At 34.9% G+C, this 20,889-nt stretch overlaps 1 protein-coding gene across 12 annotated transcripts in view; it reads right to left on the bottom strand.

Moving 5' to 3' along the window:
- The window catches only part of LOC119877537, a 410,753-nt gene that overhangs the window by 323,086 nt on the left and 66,778 nt on the right, over nucleotides 1–20,889 (bottom strand). For 8 of the 12 annotated variants that reach the window (XR_005378571.1, XR_005378572.1, XR_005378581.1 and 5 more), the window contains one exon: nucleotides 13,470–13,558. The exons of 3 other annotated variants lie outside the window; for them this stretch is intronic. Coding sequence is in view for 6 of the 9 variants with exons in the window: in XM_038573606.1 (XP_038429534.1) it covers nucleotides 13,470–13,558 (89 nt within the window). In the remaining 3 variants the exon portion in view is untranslated. Of the gene's footprint in view, nucleotides 1–11,500; nucleotides 12,030–13,469; nucleotides 13,559–20,889 lie in introns of those variants that run through there. One more of the 12 variants, XM_038573608.1, reaches the window with a different exon arrangement.

The following is a 20,889-nucleotide window of genomic DNA, read 5'->3' as shown; positions in this document are numbered from 1 at the left end:
CCCATCACCCATCTATCCCATCCCTCACCCACCTCCATCCGTCAACCCTGTTTGTTCTCTATATTTAAGGGGCTCTCATAATTGCTTCCCTCCTCCTCTCTTTTTTCCCCTCTCATATGTTCATTTTGTTTCTTAAATTCTACACATAAGTGAAATTATATGGTATTTGCCTTTCTCTGACTTTTTTCACTTAACATAATACACTCCAGCTCCATCCATATTGTTGCAAATGGCAAGATTTCATTCTTTTTAATGACTGAGATATATATATATATATATACATATATATATATATATATATATATACAAGTTATATATATATAACTTGTTCTTTACCCATTTATCAGTCAATGGATATTTGGGCTCTTTCCATAATTTGGCTATTGTTGATAATGCTGTTATAAACATCAGGGTGCATGTACTCCTTTGAATGGGTATTTACTAAAGCAAATTTATAGGATAGAGACTTTCTCTTTGATATCCATAAATAAATTTCAAGGTGCATTTGGCCTTGGGATGACTTCATTCCCTTGTGAGTGCTGCTATTGTTGTCTATTTTTACCTGCTTTTATTATTTATTTTACATCATGGGCAAAATAAAATACAGATGAGAATTTAGCCTAGCTGTATCCTAAAGAACAAGAGTGTCTCAGATGCTTAACATCAACCATGAGTCTAAACAAAAAATATAATCACTTGTAACCTACATGTATAATAAAGCACACAAGAGTTTCTTAAAAGATGGCCATCTCTAAAGCTCATATACACAGGCATAACTCAGAGATATTGCAAATTCAGTTCCAGATCACCACAATAAAGTGAGTATCACAATAAAACAAGTCAAACAAATTTTTTGGTTTTCCACTGCATGTAAAAATATTTTTATGATATACTGTAAGTGTGCGATAGTATTATACCTAGAAAAACAATATATATACGTTAATTTAAAAATACTGCATTGCTGGAGCACCTGGGTGGCTCAGTCAGTTAAGCATCTGCCTTTAGCTCAAGGCATGATCCTAGGGTCCTGGGATGGAGCCCTACATTAGGCTCCCTGCTGCTCCCCCTGCTTGTGCTCTCTCTCTCTCTCTCTCTGTAAAATAAATGAATGAAATCTTTTAAAAAAATACTTTATTGCTAAAAATGCTAACCATCATCTGAGCTTTCAACAAGTTATAATCTTGGTGGAGAGTTTTGCCTTGATGTTAATGGCTGCTGATTTACCAGGGTGGTGATTCCTGAAAGTTGGGGTGGCTGTGGCAATTTCTTAACACAATGAAGTTTGCCATATCGATTGCCTTATTTGAACACATAGATAGAGACCATTGTAAGGTTAGCAATTGGCCTGACTTCAATATTGTTGTGTCTCAGGACATAGGGAGATCTGAGGAGAGGGAGAGACCCAGGGAACAGCCAATTGGTGGAGAATTCAGAACACACACAATATTTACTGATTAAGTTTGCCATATAATACAAGTGGAGTTTGTGGTGCCTCAAAGCAATTACAATAGTAACATCAAAGATCGCCAATTATAGACCACCATAAGTAGAATGATAATGAAAAAGTTTGAAATATTGTGAGAATTATCAAAATGTGACATAGAGACACAGGGAGCAAATGTTGAAAAGGGAATCCTGGTGCACTCTTGATGGGGATGTAATTTGATGTAGAAGATAGTATGAAGTTTCCTCAAAAAATTAAAAATAAAACTATCATATGATCCAGCAATTCTGTCTCTGGATATACTTAAAAAAGAAACAAAAACACTAACTCAAAAAGATATCATGTTCATAAAAGCATTATTTACAATAGCTACAACATGGAAACAACCTAAGTGTCCATTGATGGACAATGGAGAAAAAAGCTACATTCCATTTGTGCAACGGAATATTATTCAGCCATTAAAAATGAGGAATTCCTACCATTTGCAACACATGGATGGAACTTGAAAGCATTTTGCTAAGTGAAGTCAGGCAGACAGGAAAACTAATACTATGATCTCACTGAAATTCTTTAAGAAACAACAACAGAAAAAGTGATCAGATTTGTGTTTACTATGGAAGGTAGGAAAAGAGGAAATTAGAGGAAGGTAGTCAAAAGGTACAAACTTCCAGTTATATGACAAATAAGTATACAGATATAATGTACAATATGATGACTAGAGCTAATCCTGCTCTGTGATACACAGGAAAATTGTTGAAAATTATAGTAAATTCTAAGAGTTCTCATCATTAAAACATTTTTTTTCTTTTTTTTTCTTTTTTTTTTTTCTTTTAATTGGGTCTTTGAGAAGATGGCTGTTAGCTGAACCTACTGTGGTAATCATTTCACTATATATGTAAATCAAGCCATCATGCTGTATGCCTTATTCTTAATTAATGAAAATGGACATTTAAACAGCTATTAAAACTGTATTCCACATGTTCAAGAAACATGAAGTAAGACTGAACATGTTAAAGAGGAATATTAAAAATAAAAAGATGGCCAAGTCAAACATCTAAAAAATGAAAATTACAATGCCAAAGAAAAATACTCTCATGAGATTAACAGCAGATTAAACACTGCAGAAGAAAATGTTACTTTGAAGACTTAGAAACTATCCAAAATAACACACAAAAATTAAAAAGATCTACCAGAGTCTCAGTGAGCTAAAGACAAATTCAAATTGTCTAATGGACATGTAACTGGAGCTCCCCAAAAAGAAAGGGATGGGGAAATATTTGAAGACATAATAGCCAGACTATATTAAAATGTAGTATAATTCAGGCAGCCCTGGTAGCCCAGTGGTTTGGCACTGCCTTCCGCCCAGTGTGTGATCCTGGAGACCCGGGATCGAGTCCCACGTTGGACTCCCTGCATGGAGCCTGCTTCTCCCTCTGCTTGTGTCTCTGCTTCTCTCTCTCTCTCTCTCTCTCTCTGTCATGAATAAATAAATAAAATCTTCAAAATATATATATGTAGTATAATACATATTAATGAAATATGTAAAGCTACATATTCAAGAAGTTCAATGAAACCCAAGACTAAGAATCATAAATAAAACTACACCAAGACACGTTGTGACCAAATCACTTACAATCTTTGTGATAGAAAAGTCCTATGGAACAATAAAATATTCAACTAATCCAAAAGAAAACATTAAAAAAAGATGAAAAGCAAAATAAGGAACAGATAGAACAAATAGAAAACAAATACCAAGATTTAAACCCCATCATATCAATAATCACATTAAACTGTGAATGGCCTACAAACATGACTTAAAGACAGTAATTATCAGATCAGATTTAAAAAATACAAAGTAATACTCAATTCTGTATATTTTTCTGTATATTGTCTATGAAAAGGTTACATTAAAAAATTACATAAAGAAACTAAGATAAGGATGACATCAGACTTCACATCAGAAACAGTCAACCTAGAAGATAGTAGAGAAACATCCTTAAAGTTCTAAATGAAAAAAAAAAATCTATCAACTCAAATCCTTTATCTGGCAAATATATCTTTTAAAAACAAAAGTAAAATAAAGACATTTTTCAAATATACAAAAGCTGAAAGAATTCATCAGTAACACAGCTGAAATACAAGAAATGATACAGAAGAAAAATGCTATCAGATGGAAATTATAATCTACACAAAGTAACAAAGAGCACGAAAAATAGCAACTATATGTTTTTAAAACATTTTTCTTATTAAGTATCTTTAAAGATAATTGACTATATACAGCAATAACATATTGTGGATTTTGTGATATATAGAGAAATAAAATATACAACAATAATGAGTGAAAGGCTGGGGGCGGAAAATGGGAGTATGCTATGGTAAGGGTTTTATACAGTATGTAAAGCAGAATAAAATTACCAGAAGTTAGAATGTGATAAATTAGAGATATTTATTACAATCACCAAAGCAACTACTAAAATAACACAACAAAGACCTCAGATGGACGACCTCAACTTCTACCTTAAGAAACTAGGGCAGTGGCTGGCTGACTCAGTCAGTATAGTGTGAAACTCTATCTCGGGGTTGTGAGTTCAAGTTCCATATGGGGTATAGAGATTACTTTAAAAAAAAAATCTTAAAAAAAAAGATAGAAGCTAGAAACAAAAAAAGACAAATACCAGGCTAGAAGAAATGAAATAATAAAAAAAATCAAACTAGAAATTGAATGAATGAGATATAGGAAATCAATGAAAAGATTAATAAAAACAAAAGCTGTCTCTTTAAAAGGATAAATAAAATTGATAAATTGCTAGCTGAACTATTAGGAGAAAGAAAGGGGAACACAGAAATCACCAATATCAGGAATGGTAGAGACATCACTATATATTCTACAGATATTAAAGGAAAATAAGAAAATATTAAGAACATTATGCCAACATATGACAATTTAGATGAAATGGACATATTTCTTTAAAGATGCAAACTAGGGCAGCCCGGGTGGCTCAGCGGTTTAGCGCTGCCTTCAGCCCAGGGTGGATCCTGGAAACACGGGATGGAGTCTCTCTCGTTGGGCTCCTTGCAGGAAGCCTGCTTCCCCCTCTGCCTGTGTCTCTGCCTCTGTGTGTGTGTGTGTGTGTGTGTGTGTGTGTGTGTCTTTCATGAATAAATAAATAAAATCTAAAATAAATAGATAAAAATAAAATAAAATCTTAAAAAAAAAATAAAGATGCAAACTACCCAAATTTACTCAAGAATAAATACTAACCTAAATAGCCTATTAAATAAATTGAATTTGTAATTTAAAACTTCCCACAAAAAAAAAAAATAAAATAAAAAAAAAATAAATAAAACTTCCCACAAACAAATAAACAAAAGCTTCAGGATCAAATGGTTTCACTTGAGAATCTAACCAAGAACTTATGAAAAAAATGATATCCGTTCTACACAAACTTTTCCACAGAATTGAATAGGAGGTAATACCTTCCAACTTATTGCATGAGGCCAGAAGTTTTCTGGTATGAAACCAAGACAGATGTTATAACAAAAGAAAACCATAAACCAGTATCCTACATGCACATAGATGCAAAAATTTTAAATAACATTTTAGCAAATCAAATTCAATAATATATTAAAAAGATAACAAAACATGATCAAAAAGGGTTCATTCAAAGAAAATAAGGTTTGGTTTAACATTCAAAAATCAATGTAATTTACCACATTAACAGACTAAAAAGTAAAAATCATATGATCATCTCAACAATTCAGTAAGAGCATTTGACAAAAATTAAATAAGCATATCTGCTAAGAACTCTTAGCGAAGAAGGACTCGGAGGTAACTTCCTCAACTTGAAAACTTACAGTACTATAGAAAACTTACAGTTAATATTATACTTAACGGAGAAAGTTTGAAAGCTTTCTCCTTAAGACTAGGAAAAAGGCAGTGATGCCTTCCTTACCATATCTATTCAGCATTATACTGGAAATTTTAGCCAGTTCAATAAGGCAAGTAAAAGAAATAAAATGTCTCCAAACTGGAAAAGAAAAGTTGCCTCTATTTGCAAACAAAATCCCTCAGAAATTTCAAAAAACAAAAATAACTATTAGAGCCAATTTAACAAGGTTTCAGGTTATAATATTTTATTTGTATACACTAGCAATGAATAATTAAAATTTTGAAATGTTTAAAGCAATACAGTTTAAAAATCCAAAAAAGAATTTTATTCAATACCTCATCAAAATCTGTGGGATGCAGCAAAAGTAGTTCTAAGAGAGAAGCTTATAGCAATACAGGTCTATCTCAACAAACAAGAAAAGAACAATGAATAAAATGGCAATAAGTATATACCTATAAATTTATAATTTCTCTAAATGTATATGGACTAAATTCTAAATTGAAACACATGGCACAATTATATGGATAAAAAACAAAACAACAACAAAAATAAGATCAATCTATATGCTGTCTACAAGAGACCCATCTCAGTTGTAAAGCCATATGACCCAGTAATTCTACTTCTGGGTATTTACCCAAAGAAAATAAAAACACTAATTCAAAGAAGTATATATGCACTCTCAAGTTCATTGCAGCATTATTTACAATAGTCAGGATATGGAAATAACACAATTGTCCATTGATGGATGAATGAGTAAAGAATATGTGATATACATATCACATATATATCATATCACATATATATCATATATATGCATATATATATATACACATACCATGGAATACTACTCAGCCTTAAAAAAGAATAAAATCTTGCCATTTGTAACAACATGGATGGACCTTGAGAGTATTATGCCAAGTGAAATAAGTCAGACACAGAGAGGCAAATATCAAATACCATATGATTTCAGTTATATGTGGAATCTAAAAAATAAAACAAAACAAAACCTATAGATGCAAAACAAATTGGTGGCTGTCAGAGGACAGGAGGGTTATGGGGTGGGCAAAGAGGAGGAGTCAAGAGATACAAACTTCAGGTCATAAATAAATAAGTCCTGGGGATTGTATGTACAGCATGGTGACTATACTTAACAATACTGTATTGCATATTATATACTTTATATGATAATGGGGAAGTCAGACCTACTATGGTGCTCATTTCAGTGTATACAAATATTGAACTATTATATTGAACATCTGAAACTAATACAGTATTACATATCAATTATGCCTCAACTTTTAAAAAAGATCTCAAATAAGCAATCTAAGATCAATCTTAGGGGCACCTGGGTGGCTCAGTCAGTTAAGTGTCTGCCTTCATTTCAGGTTATGATCCCAGCATCCTGGGATCTAGTCCCACATTGGGCTCCCTGCTCAGCAGAGAATCTGCTTCTCCCTCTACCTCTGCCCCTCCCCCTGCTCATGCTCACTCTCTTGCTCTTTCTCCCTCTTTCTCTCTCTCTTGCTCTGTCTCTCAAATAAATAAATAAAAATAAAATCTTAAGATCAATCTAAGATTACATATTAAGGGACTAAGGAAAAAAGGAAGCCTAAAACATAGAGTAAAAATAAATGAAATAGAGGCTAGAGAACAATAACAACAAAGCTAAGAGCTGGTTCTGTAAAAAGACAAAACTGACAAACCTTTAGCTAGACTAAGAAAAAAGGTGAATCAAATGAATGAAATTATAAACGAAAGAAGAGACATTACAACTGATACCACAAAAACACAATGAATCACAAGAGACTACTATGAATAATTATATACCAATAATTTGGACAATTTAGAAGAAATAGATAAATTACCAGGGACATCCAACTTACCAAGGCTGCATCATGAAGAAACAGGAAATATGAACAGACAAATAACAAGTAAGGATATTGAATTGGTAATAGAGAACTTCCCCAAAACTAAAAGATCGGGACAAGATGGTTTCATTGGGGGCTTCTATCAAATATTTAAAGAATTAATCATCTTTATCAAACTCTTCCAAAAAATTGAAAAGGAAGGAATGCTTCTAAACTCATTTTATGAGGCCAACATTATCCTGATGCCAAAACCAGACAAGGAAACAATAAGGGAAAAAAATTATAGGTCAATATCCCTGATGAGCAAAGATGGAAAAATTCTCAGCAAAATACTAGCAAACAAAAGTCAACAGCATATGAAGAGGATCGTACACCATAATCAAGCAGGATTTATCCTTGAGATGCAGGAATGTTTCAAACATACATAAATCACTAAATTTATACACCACATTAACAAAATGAAGGATAAAATCATATAATCATCTCAATAGATGCAGAAAAAGCATTTGACAAAACTCAACATCCTTTCATGATAAAAAAAATCTCAACAAGTTAGCTATAGAAGGCATGTACATCAACATAGTAAAGGCCATTCATGACAAGCCCACAGCTAACAAAATAACGGTAAAAAGTTAAAAGCCCTTTTTAAGACCAGGAAAAATACAAGATGCCCACTCCCACCACTTCCATTCAACATTGTACTAGAAGTCCTAGATATACAATTAGGCAAGAAAAAGAAATAGAAGGCACTTCAAAATGGAAAAGAAGTTAAACTGTTTGCAGATGACGTGATCTTATATATATAAAACCCAAAGACTCCACCCAAAAAAAAAAAAGACTGTTACAGATAATTAACAATTTAACAGTTTCAGGACACAAAATCAACAAGTAGAAATCAACTGTGTTTCTGCACACTATTATTATTAATAATTAATTATTAACAAGGCAATCCCATTTATAGAAGCATAAGAACAGTAAAATACTTAGGAATAAATTTGACCAAAGCGGTGAAAAACCCATTCACTGAAAATATTTATATGACAATGACAAAAAGAAATTGAAGAATACCAACAAATGGAAAATATCCCATGCTCATGAATTGAAAGAATAATATTGTTAAACTGTCCATATGACCAAAAGCCATCTATAGATTCAATGCAATCACTACCAAAATTCTAATGTCATGTTTCTCAGAAGTAAAACAAACAAACAAACAAACTATTCTAAAATTTGTATGGAACCACAAAAGTCCACAAATAGCCAAAGCAATCTTTAATAAGAACAAAGCTGGGGGTATCACATTTTCTGATATCAAACTATACTACAAGGCTATGGTAATCAGAACAGTATGGTACTGACATAAAAGCATGCATATAGACCAATGGTACAGAATAAAAAGCCCCAAAATAAACCTGCACATATAAGTCAACTAGTCTTTGAAAAGGGCACCAAGAACAAAAAATGCGAAAAGAATAGTCTCATTAATAAAAGCTATTGAGTCAGACACCTGAGCAGCTCAGCAGTTGAGCATCTGCCTTCAGCTCAGGGCATGATCCTGGAGTCCCAGGATGGAGTCCCACATTGGGCTCCCTGCGGGGAGCCTGCTTCTCCCTCTGCCTATATCTCTGCTTCTCTCTTTTTGTGTCTCTCATGAATAAATAAATAAAATCTTTAAAAAAAAAACTTCTTTAAAGAAATAAAAGTAAAATAAAACATGTTGAGAAAACTGGATATTCCATATACAAAAGAATGAAACTGAAACTTTATCTTATACAACTCACAAAAAATAACTCAAAAGGGATTAGAGAGAGTTAGATGTAAGATCTGAAACTATAAAACTCCTAGAAGAAAACACAGAGAAAATTTTCTTTTTTTTTTTAAGATTTTTATTTATTTATTCATGAGAGACAATAGAGAGAGAGGCAGGCTCCATGCAGGAAACCCGATGTGGGACTCGATCCTGGATCTCCAGGATCCTGCCCCGGGCTGAAGGCGGCGCTAAACCGCTGAGCCACTGGGGCTGCCCCAGAGAAAAATTTCTCGACGTTGGTTGTCACAATGATTTCTTAGGTAAGATGCCAAAAGCAGAGGCAACAAAAGCTAAATAAATAGGTAGAATTATATCAAACTAAAAAGCTTCTTTATAGCAAAGGAAACAATCAATAAATTTAAAAGACAACTTATTAAATGGTAAAAATATTTATTTTATATACATAAATAGCAAAACAAAAAAAATACAATTAAAAATGACCAAATCAGCTGAATAGACATTTTTCCAAGGAAGACATATAAAATGACCAGAGGCACATTAAAAAGATGCTCACCATTATTAATTATCATGGAAATGAAAACCAAACATCAATACAATATCATATCACATCTGTTAGAATAACTATTATCAAAAAATAAGAGATAACAAATATCAGCAAGGAGGCAGAGAAAAGGGAACCACTGTACCCTGTTGTTTGAAATATAAATTCCCATTATGGAAAATGCTATGGAGTTTCCTCCAAAAATTAAAAATAGAATTACCATATGATTCAGCAATCCCACTCTTGAAAACCTGCTCAAAGGAAATAGAAGCACTATATTGAAGAGACATATATACTGTCATGTTCATTGCAGCATATTCACAGTAGCCAAAAATATGCAAATGACCTAAGTGTTAGTAAATGAATTGATAAAAATGTTATATATATGTATATGTACACACACATATATAGGTATATATACATATATAATGAATACATAATGGAATATTACTCAACCATTAAAAAAGAATGAGTTCTTGCTATTTGAGAAAACATGGATAAACTTAGAAGGCATTACGTTAAGTGAAATAAACTAGACAGAGAAAGACAAATGCTGTATGGTATCACTTATATGTGGAATCTTAAAAAAAGAAAAACTGATTTCATAGAAACAGGGTTGTGGTTGCCAGGGACTGTGGTGAGGGAAATGTAGGAACCATAGGTCAAAGATATAAACTTCCAATTATAAGATGAGTAAGTTCAGAGAATCTAGTATACAACATGGTGATTATAGTTAATAATATGGTATTGTGTACATGAAATTTGCTGAGAGTAGATTTTATGGGATTTCATTTTTTCTTTCAACAAAAGGGAGAGTTAATTATGGGAAACAATGTATATGTTAATTATCTTGATATTAGTAATCATTTCATAATGTATATGTATATCAAGTCATCACATTATACACTTTAAATATATACACTTACATTTGTGAATAATTTCTCCATGAAACTGGACAAAAAATAAAAATGCAATGTAAAATAATGTACATATATTTTAAAATGTATATTTGTGTGTATATGCAAACTATTTCTAAGGAATGCACAAGAAAATAGGTAACAATTTCATCCAGAGAAGAGAAATGACTGGCTCTATGACAAACAGAAAAGAGACTTCCTTTATGCTACATACACATTTTGTGCCCTTTGAACCGAATTCTTTATACATATATTACCTGGATTTAAAATCATTTAAAAAATTAGAAGTCAGACTTGCACTCAATTACCAGACCCACTGAGTACAGGGCCAAATTAACATTTTTTAAGATAAAATTAACTTTTTTAAAGATTTTATTTCTTAAAAAAATAAAAAATAAAAATTAAAAAAATAATAAAAAAAAGATTTTATTTCTTTATTTGACAGAGAGAGTGCACAAGCAGGGGAGTGGCAGGCAGAGGGAGAAGAAGAAGCAGGCTCCCTGCTGAGCAGGGAGACCCATGCAGCGCTCAGAGATCCTAGGACCTTGGGATCATGACCTGGGCCAAAGGCAGGTGCCCAACCAACCAGGAGCCCCTAAAATTAATTTTTTATAAAGTTTTCCTTTTGACACCAGAAAAAGTAAACAGTTAAAGGTAAGAAATCCATGACTTATCAGTAGCCCCAATAAAAAACAAAAAAAAAAAAAAAAAAAGATGTGAAGATTTGGGCTGTCAGTTTAATATTTATAAACAGAATCATGTGGCTGCCAAGAAAAAGACCCATGTTCAGTGTTCAACATTTATTAAGAATCTACTGTGTGTAATGAAAGCACGAAAATGAAAAAGATAACAATCCTGTTCTGAAGGAGGTAATAGAGGAAACTATAGGGTAGAGGTATATTACCATATAATAAATGGCTGAGTAATATTCCATTTATATATTTACCACATCTTTAACCATTCATCTTGCTGTTTGCAATGACGTGGATGGAACTAGAGGGTATTATGCTAAGCAAAATAATTTAGAGAAAGAAATACCATAAGATTTAATTCATGTGTGGAATTTAAGAAACAAAACAGATGAACACAGGGGAAGAGAGGGAAAATTAGAAGAAATCAGAAAGGGAGAGAAACCATAAAAGACTTTTAATCATAGGAAACAAACTGAGGGGTGCTCAAGGGGAGGTGGAGTAGGAGATGGGGTAACTACGTGATGGGCAGTGAGGAGGGCACATGATGGAATGAGCATTGGATGTTATATGCAACTGATGAATCACTAAATTCTACCTCTGAAACTGATAATACACTATATTAATTAATTGTTCTTCAATAAAAATAAAATAAGCTAAATACATTTCATTCTCAAAAAAAAACTATATAATTAAATAGAATGTACTAAGAGCGAAGGCAGGAACATGCAGAGTCTGGGGGAGGCAGAGAAGACAGCACCCAGAGATGTTCAGGGACAATCTCACTCAAGACTTTCAGCTGCATTGCTAGTAGTGCAATTTGTTAAACAGGGAGCTGATACCTTATCTCTCTATGCTCACCACAGCACACCTGCAATACAGTGGTCCATCTTTAGTTCCACTGAGAGACTGGAGAAACAAGACAAGATGACAATGAGACTTGGAATTTTTCATTCAAGAAATGATGAAAAGGGAGCACCTGCGTGGTTCAGTGGTTGAGCATCTACCTTTGGCTCAGGGTGTGATCCCAGGGTCCTGGGATCGAGTCCTGTATCGGGCTCCCCACAGGGAGCCTGCTTCTTCCTCTGCCTATGTCTCTACCTCTCTCTCTGTGGCTCTCATGAATAAATAAATAAAATCTTTAAAAAAAAAATGAAAGGAATTAGAGATAATTGGCCTGGAAAAAAAATCTCAGGAATTAAATCCCTTTAACTTTTCTCAAGTGCCATCACAGAAGAGAAAGAATAGCATTTCTTTCTTCAAGAAACAAGTCCCAATAGGTGGATGCTACAGCAAAGTATCTAAACCAGGTCAATTAAAAATTATATACTTCACCCATGAGACACCAGAGATGACTTGTGTTGCCACTGAAAAATGGAAAGGCTGTGAGGTGATTTCTCAGATGATTCCTGAGGCTAAGCCCAATTGTAGGATTCTAGAACCTCATCATAATGTTGCATAAATTTACATTAAAACCACCTCATTTTCATTGTGCACATTTTTGCATGCATTATTCCACATGAATTTCACAATAACCTTGTGAGAAAGGCCAGACCGGGGTTATCATCCCTTGTCCCACTGGAGAAGCTTAGAGAAAATCCAATAGCTAACATGCCCCTAACCCAGGTTTCCTGATTCCAAGCCAAAGTTATTTGTATCTTATTTTTTTAAACTTTTTAAAACATTTTTACTTATTCATTTTTTTAAGTAATCTCTACACCCAATGTGGGGCTCAAACTCACAACCTCCAGCTCAAGGGTTTCATGCTCTTCCAGCTCAAGGGTTTCATGCTCTTCCAACTGAGCCACTCAGGCATTCCAAAGCCATTTTGAAATTTGTCAATAATTCTCTAATCTCTCCTGCTGGATAGCAATCCTTGGCAAAGTTGTTACCCAAATGAGAAAAAATAAGTTGATGACATGACTTCTGCATTAGTTAAATTGACTAAATTTAAAGCACTGTTCTTCATCCATACATTAGACTTTTCTTAACTTTTGGTGTTAAAATGTACTCTCATTTATTAAATGATAAAAGTATTTGTTTCATGTCCATAATTAACAAAATCAAACCTTGACCATCGATACAGTTTCCCCAAAAAAATTTCTGGAGATTTTGCTAGTCTGTGCAATCCCATATCTGGAGACTATCAAAAGAGAGATATTAATAAGGTAGAATTTGTGGGACTGGCTACAGCATTTGAGAAATGTATTATTAAGTAAAGAAAATACAGTAGATGGAAGTTCTAGCCTTGGAGAAGTGCCGGCTATTTCAGAAGCTATCAAACAAAACTCCAAATACAATTCGGCATACACACCCCCACCCTACCCAGTGGGTCTTGGAGACAATTACCTGAAGCAATGATGTATCTGAAATCTGCACCAACTGAAACATCCTGGGTGAATTTCCAAAGTGGCCTGAAATAACCCTGAATAACCCATCTAGAAGTTAAAAAGCAAAGAAATTCTGTGAGAACAAGCCACAGGGCAGATATTAACAGTCAAAACTAGTTGCTATTTATACACAAGACATTGTGTCCCACTGGATACTCATGTACCCTAAAGACATTTAAGGCACTTAAAAAGTAGTTAAGCCAAAGTGAGCCATCATGTGCTATCATAGCCATGTGTGGATGTTATAAAGCTGAAATCACTGGCAATTCCATTTTTACCCAGTTTTAATTTGCTTGAGGTATAATCTGGCAGTGTGTGAAACCAATTGATTCCTCTATATTCTTTCTGATTTTAAGCCACAAATCTCTAGAGAAACACTGCATTTATTTCCCCCACTTTACCTACAAAACAAACGACCAGAGCACAACTTATTTTAACAATGTGGATTACAGAATGATTAAGTCAATCACCGCAACGAGAGGTGATCCGCAGGACTGCTGAAATGAGTAGCTCCAGAGTGCCCCCCACATTTGGGCACCGGGAGACCAAAGTGCAGGCGTCGTTAAACCTGGAGGCGCTGGCCACAGGCAAAACCAGAGCCTTACCTCTGCACTCCATTCACAAAACTGAACTAATGGTAATTAATTCATGATTAGTTCATTTCAGCTAATATATAAGCCTAAGCTTTTGCTGAGTGATGTAATATTTCAAAAGTAGGACTGTGCAATGGAATTTATTGGACTTCCTGAAATCACCAATGTAATTGTTTTTGCTGTTCACATATTAGGCACAGTCTCAAGGGGGAAAGCTGATTCTTCTCATATAATACTCTTTCCCCCCAAAGTTTGAAAGTCTGTCATCTTTCTCAATATATTCACTTCGTTAAATAGTTTACAGCTTGCAAGAGGGTCACAAAGTCTGAGTAACAAAATGACTGTCCTGACAGATTTAAACAATAAAACCACCAGATTGTTACATAAATGTTTTTCTCAGAGGCTGTTTCTGAAACACATACTAAATGCAAATATTGAAACACCTGCGTGCCAAGCACAATTCTTTTAGCAGATGTTAATCCCTGTGCTTTTAACCAATGGATTTAGATCACATAAATGTAACTTACCCCCTTCAGACTATCTTGGAAAGCTACCAATTACTTTATTTCAATCTGACAAAGAAACTATTACTCCCTACATTATAATTTCTGTTTTATACTTTATAATGGGAATATCTAAAAAGCAAGCGAAAAATACAGAAAGCCAAGTTGGAACTCCAGACAAAGTACATCACAGGTAATTCTGTAAGCTGTCTATTTTAGCATGGGAAATTTACAAAGATTGATAAGGTGACAAAATTTACGTGTTTTTTTTCCCCCCATGACTCTGGAGATTGAAATTCTCAATTCAACCAATCACTAATCAGGACAACCCACCAAAAAGCAGTCATCTTCATTCCCTCCATTCCTGAGATCTGGTGGGTGCCTTCGCTCACAGTTAAAACCTTCACAGGTCCCTTGGGTAATTTCCTGCGTGGGGATGCCTCTAAGAGATAGTTGTTTTTTCAATAGTCTGTTTTTAGAGCAGTTTTAGTTCACAGCAAAACTGAACGGAAGATAGAGATCTCCAATCTACCCTCTGACCCCACACATGCAGGCCCCATTATCAACATAACCCCCCCAACCCTGCCGCATTTCTTACAACTAATGAACCCACACTGACACATCATGATCCTCAGAGTTTACATAAGGATTCACACCCATAAAGTACATAGTTTACATTAGGATTCACGCTTGGTGTTGTGCATTCGATGGCTTTGAATAAAAGTGTGATTTCATATATCCACCAAATTTACCATGCAGAATATTTCAGTGCCCTAAAGATACCGTGTTCTACCCATTTGTCCCCTCCCATCCTTTTCCTGGACTTTTTAATTCTTCCTTAATCATCTCCCCACTTTTCCAGCCTTGAATCATTGTTATGAGTCAATTATTTAGTAATCATGAAAATTATCATTCCCCGGCCCAAATGTATGTGCCAGACCCCACACAATTGACATACATTATCTCATTTAATGCTCAAATATGCCAAGAAGTGGGTTTTATTTTCCACATTTACTGATAAGATAATTCCACAAACACATGTAATTTAACCTGACTCACTTATTGACTAAATCGTAGAGTCCTTATTCACAGCTTCAAAGCCTATGCTTTCCACTGGACTATAATCCTTCTCACACATCTACGTGTTCTGTAGAAGAGCCTTTTATTTCCATTTTTTTTAATTTTTATTTATTCATTTGGCAGAGCATGAGCGGCAGGCAGAGGGAGAGGGAGAAGCAGGCTCCCCTTGGAGCAGGGAGCCCAACATAGGACTTGATCCCAAGACCCAGCAATCATAAAATCATGACCTGAGCTGAAGGCAGAGGCTTAACCAACTGAGCCACCCAGGTGTTCCTTTAATATCCATTTTTAAAACATATTTTGTTGGTGTTTGTTTTTTCTTTTTTCTTTTCTTTTCTTTTTTTTTTTTTTTTTTTTTTTTTTTTTTGGAGAGAGAGTTATGCAGAAAAAAGAAAACTATTCACTTAGGTTGCCAAATTATTTCAAATATACACGCTGGTCTCATTCTCTGCTTCTGTGCCAGAAGTCAGGCTGCCAAGCTCAGGGCAGATATCTAGTTAGTTTTCAATAAATATGGACTTGTTCCTCATTAATTAGTATCTATATAGATTATGCTATGTCAGAATTTTCCTTTCTATCTCTGCCACCTGTCTTTTGCACATTGCATGGTTCTATTTATTCAAGAAGCTTTTGGATAAAAACAGAGCCGGACTTGCCTAAGAGTCTCTACCATCCCTTGTGTTGAATCAGAGATAAATCAACACAATTCACTAACACACCAAGATTAAACTCCAGTAAAATCAAGCCAAGAGCTGGCTGTAGAATCCTGACATGCTACAGTTATGAAGTCATAAAAACTTTCAGACTCTTAGTTAGGAATTCTGTTTCTTTGGTCACTAAAAAATGACAGATGGGAAATTATGGACAATTATTTATCATTTTGTTACCATAGACAACCTTTCTAATTGTGGCCTTTTCTCATATTCCTATATATTATCTAAACCTATCTATAATATTGAGTACTATAGTGGGTAAAAAATAAGCCCCAATAATTTCTGCCCTCAAAGACCTTAGAAAAAACTGTTGACTTATATGAAAACACTAGAAACAGAGAAGATTGTTTGAGAAGATTAATTTAAAAATCCTGGTAGGGATCATAATTATAATGGAAGTTCCCAGAGAGTTCTGAGAGAGAGAACATTTCACTGAAATGTAGGAACCAAGATTAAAATGTTGATTTTCAGAAATGGAGTGTATTTTAAAAGATATAAAAGAGTGAAGGTAGTAATGAGAAACCATTCTTCCTGGATCCGTCACGTTTCTGAGTTTCTTATAAGTAGATGCACTGTCATTGCCCCAAACTATCTTTTCAAGGATGTTTCTATGGCCAACCACCTTGGAAGATAGAGATAACGTCTTTCTCCAGGGCAAAGAAGAAGCAGGCATTCTTGTTGCCCATTTTAAAAAAACAAAATATTCAGGTTCCTAAAGGTCAGGGATCCTCTCTTTTTTTAAAGATTTGATTTATTCATGAGACACACAGAGAAGCAGAAAGATCGGCAGAAGGAGAAGCACGCTCCCGATGGGGAGCCTGATGCAGGACTGGATCCCAGAACCCCAGGATCACGCCCTAAGCCAAAGACAGATATTCAACCACCGAGCCACCCAGACGTCCCAGGGATCCCCTCTTGCAAGACAACCCATCAAGCCTGCAGGTATCACGTAGTCTTTTTGTGCCCCTGCAGGAAGTGGAGCTCAGGGCCCAAGGCCAATGCTAATGCTTTGTCTACCGCTGTTTGCTATAGTCTTAAAACTGTGGCCATTAACTTGTTAGCTTGTGAGCAGGGTAAAATATCATACCCTTTGCAATTTCTACCAGGCATATTTGAGGCACACTGACTAAAGACTAGAAACAGGAATATTGGGGATCCCTGGGTGGCGCAGCGGTTTGGCGCCTGCCTTTGGCCCAGGGCGCGATCCTGGAGACCCGGGATCAAATCCCACGTCGGGCTCTCGGTGCATGGAGCCTGCTTCTCCCTCTGCCTATGTCTCTGCCTCTCTCTCTCTCTGTGACTATCATAAATAAATAAAAATGTTTAAAAAAAAAAGATTTAAAAAGAAACAGGAATATGCAGGAGGAAATACAGAGAAAGATATGAGTATTTCTAGATTATTCTATACAGCAACTAGAGTAGGTTCTTATAACTGAACTCCGAATGAACAAGCCAGATTGTGTCAAGTGAGCTAATTATAGCCCAGGCTTAAATTGAATACACTGTTAAAAAAAAAAAAAAAAGTTTAAAAAAATTGACATTGTGAGAGAAATTTTTTTCTTCTAGGTGACATTTGAGGTAATGAAATAATACATTTAGTTATGATCTATAGCAGGAAAAAAAACCAATTCACTTCCCTAAAAATGAACAACACATCAAGATGGGACTTAGGAAAGCTCTGCCCCATGTGATTTTTTATGCTTTAAATAATGGGGGAGGGAGGAAGTCACTGCAATATTGGCATAGTTTCTTTTCAGTGAATTAAATTTAGACTTTATCAATTATGTTTCCCTTTCCATGTTAGTCACAGGACGTTCAGAGCCAAATTGAACTTGGCTTTACTCACATGGGTGTGAATGGTTCTATTCTAATTCTCCCCAGCTTTGACCTTCACATTATATTTCCTCTGGTCTTTCTATTCATGCATACTTTTAATCTTATTTTATATATACACATACATCACTCAAATCTTCTCTGGAATGAGGTAGACTATTAATTAGTCAATTATAATTCATTGATTATTGAAATAATTAAGCAGGCTTTGCAGAATCTCTTAACTGCTTGCCCAAAACCTCCCCTCCTTTCCTCCTTATCCTTCCAAAAGCAGAAGTGGAAATTTTAGTCACATATACATTGAACAGGTAATGTGACTACACTCTTCAACTTCTAGATGCTGCATAATAATTGTCTGCTCATCCAGCAGACAAATCTAGGAGCTGGGAGAAGGAGAAAAGAAGTCAGCATGAAAAACATGGGTTCTTCCCCAAAAGTCCTAAAATTTCACAGGATCATGAAGAGAGAGGGTGCGATCCAGATTGTGTCTAGATACCATAATGATTGGCTCTACATAAAAGTGTACAAAGAATGTGCTTGTAGATTACGTGACATATCCGGGCTGATGGCCTCATATCAGTAACAAGTCCTGCTAAATTGTACTTTTCACCTTCAAGTCTGTTTACAAGCATTATTTATTGACAGAAAATACCACATGATTTAATTAAATTGAAATAATTCAGGACAGGGAATAGTGCCTAGACAATTGGAAGATGCTTTCCAAATGTTCTTCCAATGGAAGTATGTGGAATCCGTAAAATAACAATAATTATTTCAGCACCATAAATCAAGCTAAAATATTTGTTTCCAAAAATGTCCAGTAGAATGAACACCTTCCAGATCTAAGTCATCTCAACATAATACAGCTGTCTGGAAGAACAGTGGAATTTCTCTGTTTTTCTTTTTTTAATGAGAAAGCACCTTTTGAGGCATGGGTGATAGGTGAGATTTACAACATCATATTTAAGAATCTAGGGAAAGGATAAATAAGAGAAAGATAACTATAATGCTTTGAAGAAATGATTTTTAATTTCACTTAAAAGGATCTTCTCAAAAACGCACATAAGTATGCAAATGTAAGGGATGCAGGGTTGAAGCATGCAGGAAATAACAGGATAGGAAAGAACATTTTTTTATATATTTATATTTATTATATAGAGGTTTTACTTATTTATTTATGAGAGAGAGAGAGAGCACAAGCCGGGAGGGAGGCAGAGGGAGAGCTAGAAGCAGACTCCCCCACAGAGCTCAGGGCTCCAGGTGGAGCTTGATAGGCAGGGCTCCATCCTAGAACCCTGAGATCATGACCTGAGCCAAACTCAGATGCCTAACCAACTGAGCAACCCAGACTCTCTGGAAAGAATGGTGTTTTCAACCAGAGTTACAGGCCACAAAACAGACAAGAAGAGAGGATCTACTTAAATCTTTCTCCATAACCTATAACGTAGATCACACCTCTCTAGAGCAGTGCTACACTGCAGAGGTTAAAGCCAGACTTCAGGATCACACAGATTACCTGGCTCAGTCAAACACCATCACATCCTGTTTGTGTCCTTGAGAAGTGACTTAAAGCTCCGTTTCTTCGTCAGCAAAACAGACATAAGAAGGCTGCTATGAAGAATAAGTGACATAATGCCTGGGAAGCACAGAGAACAGTGCCTGGCACACATAACACTCCATAAAGCAATTTGTTTTTATTATTGCTTTTTGATCGAATGGTAGAATTTACTCAACTGTGCACAGCCAGATGCATTCTCTATTTCTGATTTAACTCTATATATTTAAGCTTGTATTATAGGCAGAAGTTTACTCTTTTCCACAGTGCCTAAATTAATCTGATTATAACATGTTTGCAGAGACACCTAACTTTTTCAGACCACTAAGAGTTGTATTTAATGCTAAAAAGGTCACATGTCCTTTTATTACCCAACAAATATTGGAAGGCTTGATTTGACACCTTGTCTCTATTATACCAACCTCATTAATTTAAAAAATAATAAATCTTCCAAGTTAGCCTTCCTGGAGATTCTCAAATGCAAATAACACGTTCGGATAACTTCTCAAATGTTAAGCACAGTTCTTAATTTTGATATTTATCACACATCTCAATGAGCATCTCAATACAATTTATCCTGATGAGTCAGAAATAAAATACATTAAATGCAGAGGTGCTGTCTGTGTTTTAAGAAAGTCCAAAGACTAAGTCTTTCTTTTTTTAATAAAATCTGACTGGGTAACCAAATAAACTACAGTATTAATGCTACCCAATATTCCATTATGAAGTAGTTAAGGCTTTAAGAGATAATTTCATTAAAACTAATCCCTGCAATTGGGTTAACTTACATACAACAAATTTCAATCATATGCTAAAAGACACATATAAAACAGATAAATTAGAGTGTAATTTGTATTATAAAAAGCTGTGTTGCTTACAGAATAACATTTAATCTTAAAAACTGTAAAAGAATTGAGAATAGGGGCAAGAGTCACTATTACTTTTTTTCTTAGATTTTATTTGAGAGCAAAAGAGAGAGAGAGCACACACAAGCACAGAAGGAGAAGGAGAAGCAGACTCCCTGCTCAGCAGAGAGCCCAACAGGGGGCTGGATCACAGAACCCTGAAATCATGACCTGAACAGAAGGCAGATGTTTAACCC

Source organism: Canis lupus, chromosome 25 (assembly GCF_011100685.1).
Source record: "Canis lupus familiaris isolate Mischka breed German Shepherd chromosome 25, alternate assembly UU_Cfam_GSD_1.0, whole genome shotgun sequence".
In the NCBI taxonomy this organism is placed as follows: Eukaryota; Metazoa; Chordata; class Mammalia; order Carnivora; family Canidae; genus Canis; species Canis lupus.
This window is presented reverse-complemented; position numbering and strand designations above follow the sequence as displayed.